The sequence below is a fragment of the Nicotiana tabacum genome, chromosome 22 (genome assembly GCF_000715075.1).
Source record: "Nicotiana tabacum cultivar K326 chromosome 22, ASM71507v2, whole genome shotgun sequence".
In the NCBI taxonomy this organism is placed as follows: Eukaryota; Viridiplantae; Streptophyta; class Magnoliopsida; order Solanales; family Solanaceae; genus Nicotiana; species Nicotiana tabacum.
In genome coordinates, this window is record NC_134101.1 from 25390633 (window position 1) to 25397885 (window position 7253).

Genomic DNA, 7253 nt, shown 5'->3' on the forward strand with positions numbered 1-7253 from the left:
TTATTGATAGTTTGTGTCCACAAAGCAAAGATCTCCATCTCAATTAATAGGGGAAAAAGAAGAAAAACATCATAATAATGTTTTCTAAGTCGAGATAAATCTCAATTTTCAAACATCTCTGTAAAACTAAATAACAAATAATCTTTATAGGTATGCAACTGTATCAAACATGTTCAAGCGCTTCAGCTTTTAACAAAGATGATCAAAGAAATTTCAAGTTCTTAGTTTGTGAAAGTTTTGATAAGAAAGAGTTCATTTAGAAGTAAACAAAAATTAAGAGAAGAGTAAAAAGTAATTATCCAATTATTGCACCGTCAAGTGAAATAAGGACAGATGAGGAGATATAATACTTCTATTTAAGTGAGTCAATTATTTCATTAATAATTTCGTACTACTATGATTTTTTGACTTCATTCAATTTTTAAAGATTTTCTTAACTTGACAACTGTTGAAGAATTTAGATGAGTTAGTTTGATTCGGCACAGAGTTTAAAAAAAAAAAGAAGAAGACTTTTAAAATTTGTGGTCTTAAAAATTTAAGGGGGTAAAAGCTTTGTGGTTAAAAGCTTTATGTGGTCATGACATTTGTGTGATTATAAAAACTTTTCATTAAGGGTAAAATGGGTAAACTGAAGAGTTTAAAGTTGAATTATTTCCAAATTTAGAAATGTGTCATTTATTTTGGAACAGACTAAAAAAGAAAGTAGCTCATCTAATTTGAAACGGAGTGAGTATTAATTATTACCACCCGAAAAAAACTTCTTTCATCGCAGAAATAAAGAATAATTATGGATATGATTTTAACTTTTTTTGGTAATAGGCTTTAATCTTTCTCAAAACTGTCGAATATCTTGCTAACCAATTTTTGTTTTAATGAAATTAGTTAGTTCTTTTTACTTGATGTTTATTTTGTTATACAATTCTGTTTTGGAAATTAGTGAAGCACATGACGAATATCTAAAAAATATTGATCTTTTTATGGCAATTATTTATTATTTTCTTCATTACCGCGAGCGCGGTTAAATTAACTATATATGCAGACCAAAAATACTATTCTAAAGTTGTAGTGCACTTGAACGTGTCACACAATCCCATCGCTCTCTCATCAAATCAAATGATAAAATATTAAGATCTGGTTTCTATTGTCCAAAAATTCCTTCCTCAATTTTCGCCCAATTTCTCAAATTTTGGCGCAATTTTCCACCCTTTTTACCCACCAAATAACTACTACCTTATAATTTTCCCGGACAAAATTCTCCAAACCCCAAATTCTAGGGTTTTCATATTACTATTGTAATCCAGTTTTTTCCCCTTGGAAACGCATACCTTTAGGTTTGGATTCTGAATTTTTGGGCGAATTTTGATCAGAATTCGAAGAAATAAGAGAAAGAGATGAGCTTTCAAGATCTAGAATCGGGTCGATCATTGGGTTCCCGTCGTGGCTATGTGAATGGGAAGCAAAACCCGACCCAAGCCGTGGCCTCAGGAATATTCCAGATAAACACCGCCGTCTCCACGTTTCAGAGGCTGGTTAATACCCTAGGTACACCTAAGGATACCCCCGATTTACGCGACAAGTTGTGAGTTCTTTCGACATTTCGTTAACATTTTGATTAAATTAAGTTTTTTGTTCCATGATTTTGATAAAATTTTGATAATTGAGGTACATTTAATATTGAATTTTGGGCTTATTAGCCTTTTAAGAATTCTTTGCAAGTGTGTACGTCAAAAAATAGAATTAGATTTTTACGAGTTTACTTTATGCTTCTTTTGTTATGACGTTCTGCAATTGCAACTTTTTTTTTTTTGGAGATAAAATTAGTCAAAATGATACTCCTTTAGTGCTATTTTGCTGGTGATTTAGTCTTCATTGGCTTATTTGGGAATTTTGTGTGATATAGGATGAATTTATTTATCAGCTTCTGCAGAGAGGCAGCTGTATGCTTGACATTATATAGTTCAAAGCAACTTGTCTAAAATATCTTACGTGCATGACAAATGGCAGTGACTATAAATAAAATAGTAAAAAGAAATGGCAATGTCGCACTTATCTGGGAAATGTTTTGAAGGACTATCTCGGCATGAGAAATATACAGCCTGGAAAGAGAGTTTTGGAAGCTTTGAGTAGGAGAAGAGCAAAGAACAAACCTGGTATATGTTGAGAGTGGCATTACATGATGACTAGGATACCATAGTTAGAAGTTAACTGTAGTCAGGGTAGGATCAGTTAATTATTAACAGAATTAGTTAGTCGGTTAATGAGTACAGCTGGCATTGTATATATGTACTACTTGGATGATTAATGAGAAGTAGTTCTTCATTTTACCCAATTACATTTCAGCTTACAGCATACGCTCTCTTCTTCATCCTCTCTAGTTCGTAATCTCCATTTACAGAAAAGCTCAATCCCAGACTCCCAGTAGTATCTGGAGAAGATGGGCTGAAGATCCAGTTTAAGAGTATATACGAGAATGATGAACTTACTGTACATAGAAGTGATGGACCTCTATCTTGGGTTTTCATCAAGAAAACTTGCGTAGAACAATTTTTTTTTTTTTGAGAAGAACTTGCGTAGAACAATTTGCAGGTGTTGGATACACTTTTAATGATAAATGTCAATGTCAACATCTTAATTGAAAGATGAACAAAATGCTTATGTTCTAAGAGATAGTACAAAAAGAAGTTTTCCGTTTAAAAAGCATGAAAACATAAAAATCATTAAGGGTTCGTGAAAACAAAAAGATGTTGTATGGGGCTGAGTGTTGGCTAATCAAGATCGCTCATATGTCCAGAAGATGAAGGTAGCAGAGATGAGAGGATGTTGAGATAGATGTGCGGGCACACCAGGTTAGATAGGATCAAAGATGAGGTTATTCACGACAAGGTGGGTGTGGTCTCTATTGAGGACAAGATGCGGGAAGTGCGGCTTAAGTGGTTTGGTAATGTGAGGAGGAGGAGCACAGACGCCCCGGTGAGGAGGTGTGAGAGGTTAACATTGGAGGGCCTACGGAGAGGTAGGGGTAGGCCAAAGAAGAGGTGGAGCGAGGTGATTAGGCAAGACATGGCACAGCTTCAGCTGACCGAGGACATGACCCTTGATAGGAAGGTATGGAGGTCGAGGATTAGGGTAGTAGAGTAGGTAGTCTAGAGTGTTCATAATAGTAGTATTGACATGCAGTCTTGCTTTCTGTCGATAGTAGGTTTTTATGACTAACCGTTGTTTTCTTTCATTGTTGATCACCTTATTGTCTTGTTGTTTTTATTCTGCTTTTATATGGTTTTTTGGTACTGTCCCTTCTTGTCTATATTTTCATTAATGTGGTTCTTATGCTTTCTTGAGCTGAGGGTCTATTGGAAACAACATCTCTATCCTCACAAGGTAGGGGTAAGGTCTGTGTACACACTACCCTCCCCAGACCCCACGGTGTGGGATAATACTGGGTATGTTGTTGTTGTTGGTTAATGTTGCTCCGAAAGTGGCAGATGTGCTTCACTCCAGTAAAGCATGCAAGTTGAGTAATTAATTTTAAGCAGCAACAATGATTTGCCCGTAGCTACAATAACAAAATAGTTTTTCTCAGAAGGATAATAACAGTAATAGTTAAATTGTGTCTCTACAAAATCCATAAACCTTATTAAGCTTGAATATATATAAAGGCAATAAATATGCTACTATTTGCTGCTATTAGCTGATCTGAATAATTGTTTCATATTTTGCATATGTGCCTTTTGTCCTAGCAGCCTCCTTTCAGAAATCATTTCTGTAATTGGGTGAATAGGTAGTATACCCCAGCGAGGTTTGCAAACCAATTCCTTTAGATTGAACAGGGTGAATATACCTCGCAAGTTTCCCAGGGTGAGTAGTGGACTAAGTTATGGGTTGGTAACAAGGAAAAAGAAGCATTGAGAGGTGGGATTAATGCAATTAATTGATCTTTGGGGTCTGCTATTATGTGTTCAATCATTATTAAGCGCATAATAGATACTAGCTTTGCAGTCCAATGTCTGTGATCCGAACTTTGTGCTGCAGCAACAATAATAGTGTGTTAATGAGATGAAAGGTGGTTCAGTGGAATAAAAATAAATTAATTTTTTTTGGTACTTGTACTGATTTTCTCAACTGCAGGCACAAAACAAGGCTGCATATTGGGCAGTTAGTGAAAGATACATCTGCAAAACTTAAACAAGCCAGCGAAACAGATCATCGAGTTGAAGTCAGTGTAAGTTTCAAGAAGTGATCTCCTTATTTCTCTGTGTTTGTCTTGGTGGGTCTGCGCTTTGATATGTATGTGCAAAACATTAATTCATCTCCTCTCTTTGCGAATTATCCATATTTTAAACATTTGCTAGCCTTATGTGTATTTCTCGCTCTTCTTCTGTCAGACTTCTCTCTTTTGCTTATAACTGTGAATTTGTTTTTTTGTTGCACTCAGGCTAGCAAGAAAATTACAGATGCTAAACTTGCTAAAGATTTTCAAGCTGTATTAAAGGAGTTTCAGAAAGCTCAACGCCTTGCAGCTGAGAGGGAGACAGCATACACACCTTTTGTTCCCCAAGCAGTTCAACCTTCTATGTAAGTGATGGTTATATTTACCGGAATTTTCATACAGTAACCAAGCTAGAAATATGAAAAAGTACATTAAAAGAAACTTGTATCTCGATAACTGATCTTGCTCTTTGATATTGTGAAATAAAACTTTTTACCTTCATTTCACCTCTCATTTCTAGTTCATCATTCTTTTGGTAAACAGTTACTCAGACGGTGAGATAGATGTTACTTCAGATAAAGGTCCAGAACAGCAAGCTCTCTTGGATTCTAGAAGGTGAAGTCTGATATTTTTACTCCTTTATGCTTGCTCGTAATAATCATTATTGTTGTAGTGGTGATGGTTCAATTAATTGCTAAAAGTTCACCAGAAGTTTGCTGTCAAGTTTTTGATGCACAAGGAATTGAAATTGGACTTTGAATTTGGACTAAAGTTGACATATGGTCTAGTGTAAATTAGATGGAGGATTTTTTGGTGTGTAGAGAACTCATTTCAATGTTTGGGATTAGGGGTTGGGATTTTTGGTGATTCACATTGTGCAACACGGTGTAAGGTGGCGTAAATTTTCTTAGTGTTGGTTTTCTGCCAAGACAAATTGTCCAAAAGAGCTGTTGCACATGATTGAGTCGAACTCAGATTCTTCTGAAACAAACCTAACTCTTTTGAAAATACACTAAAGGCAAGTTGATGTTAATGTAATTATGACGTTTTTCCAAATGTGGGCTTGTTATCGATTGTTAGCCGGAATGTGAATGTGAATGTGACTCCTATACTTTTTGTGAGAAGACAAGCTATGATTATTCTGACATCTGCAGGATTCAAGGGATTACATTTGTCATATACAACAATGAATCGAAGTCAGAGGAGATAACTGTAATTCACCCTTAAAATGGGCACTGACATGCAGAGTTATTTGCTTGCATGACAACAGAGTTAAACTTCCAATTTTTTCATCTGCTAAAGTTACAATTCCTTGATCTCAGACACCTCAAATGAAAGTATGCTTGTGATGCAAATGTCATATAAGATCAATGATTTTACCTCGTTAACACATACAACATGCATATATATAATTTTATATATATATATATATATATGTATATATATAAAATTGTAATTTCTGGCTTGCTGATTCTTAGTTTCTGTTTTATCCTCCATGTACTTGTGCTGCAGACAGGAGGTTTTGCTTTTGGACAATGAAATTTCCTTTAATGAAGCTATTATAGAGGAACGGGAGCAGGGAATACAAGAAGTACAACAACAGATAGGTGAAGTGAATGAGATTTTTAAGGATCTTGCCGTGCTTGTTCATGAGCAAGGAGCCATGATCGGTATAAATTCCTCTCCTTCATCTTAGCATTCAGGTACCAAGGGGGAACACATTTTGATGTTTGCAATTCTTTTGCAGATGATATTGGTTCCAACATTGAGAATTCTCATGCTGCAACTGCACAAGGGAGATCACAACTTGCTAAAGCTGCAAAGACCCAAAGATCAAATTCATCTCTGGTAAATCTTACACATCTCACACTTCTTTATCCAGAAGATAAAAATCTGGGTTTGGTGTGCTTGAATATGCTGTACTTTAGTGTGGGGCCTGTCTGTTACTCTTTCCTTCCCCAAAAAATGGCACTACTATTTATTTGGAGCATAATATTTTTTTCTTTTACTAAGATTTTTTCAACTAATTTAGAAGTCTCGTTGACCAAGAAAATGTAATCTATAGTACCATTTTTGTACTCTCTAAGTATGTAGTTTTATTTACCAAAAATTAATGTATTGACCCTCATATCTTGTACCTTTATATTCTTTTTGGGACGGAGGGAGTAGTATTTCTTTCGGTGTTTTACTTGATAAAGGTTTTGTGGATTTTTGAGGAATTTGATTAGGAACACTGGTGGTTTAAATGTAAAAAAGGTATATAATGAACAAGACCACTCAGACAGTGGTCGACTTTGAAATTTTATCATTATTTTGTTATAACAAGTCAGATCATGTAATTAGCTTGTGGAGAGGAGGAATTTGTGGAAGAGCTTAGTGGTTAGGTTATGTGCTTAAAATTTTGGGGGTGGGTGGTGAGGGATGGGAAGTGCAGGAATTTGATAAAATTTCAACTTCTTTTGTGAAGCTTTTATTATTTAATGTGCAGTCACTCCAATTCTGCTTCCCTCTCACTTTGTGCGCATCAGTATTATTGTTCCACCTTATTTTCCCCGAACTAAACAATTTATTGTCTTTATGATTTCCTGACATAGTGTACTTTCTGCAGACCTGCCTACTCCTGGTGATTTTCGGAATCGTGCTCCTTATTGTTATCATAGTACTTGCAGCCTGATTTGAAGACTTTGAGATATAGAGAAGGATACTAAACTCTGTTCAGCAGTGGAGTGATCTTTGTGACTCAAGTTGTTTGCAGGCATACCTGCGTTCGGTTGTGCTGCCTCAAATCTTTGGTCATAGGAGAAAGTTTACTGTCAAATGAAGTGTTGTTTAATCTGGGGGAGGGGGAGGCAGGGTTTGTGTTCAATATTGTAAATTTGGTGCTTGGTGTGTTACTGCCTTGTAATGGCAGTATGGCAGGTGTGTGAATAAAAATAGATTCTTTGGAGGGTCTGCTTTTCTACTTGCATTCTATTATTTGACAAAAGCGTATGACGTTTTATTCTTTATGATACTAGTATGGTGAATAGATAATTTGTCTTGTTTG

At 35.5% G+C, this 7253-nt stretch overlaps 1 protein-coding gene across 1 annotated transcript; it reads left to right on the forward strand.

Moving 5' to 3' along the window:
• The first annotated feature begins 1051 nt into the window (after positions 1-1051).
• On the forward strand, positions 1052-7253 carry LOC107796587 (syntaxin-22). Its single transcript, XM_016619381.2, is given in 8 exon segments — positions 1052-1579; positions 4126-4219; positions 4433-4572; positions 4751-4822; positions 5720-5877; positions 5955-6055; positions 6816-6822; positions 6825-7253. Coding segments are annotated over 8 exon segments (822 nt in total). The 5' UTR covers positions 1052-1391; the 3' UTR covers positions 6887-7253.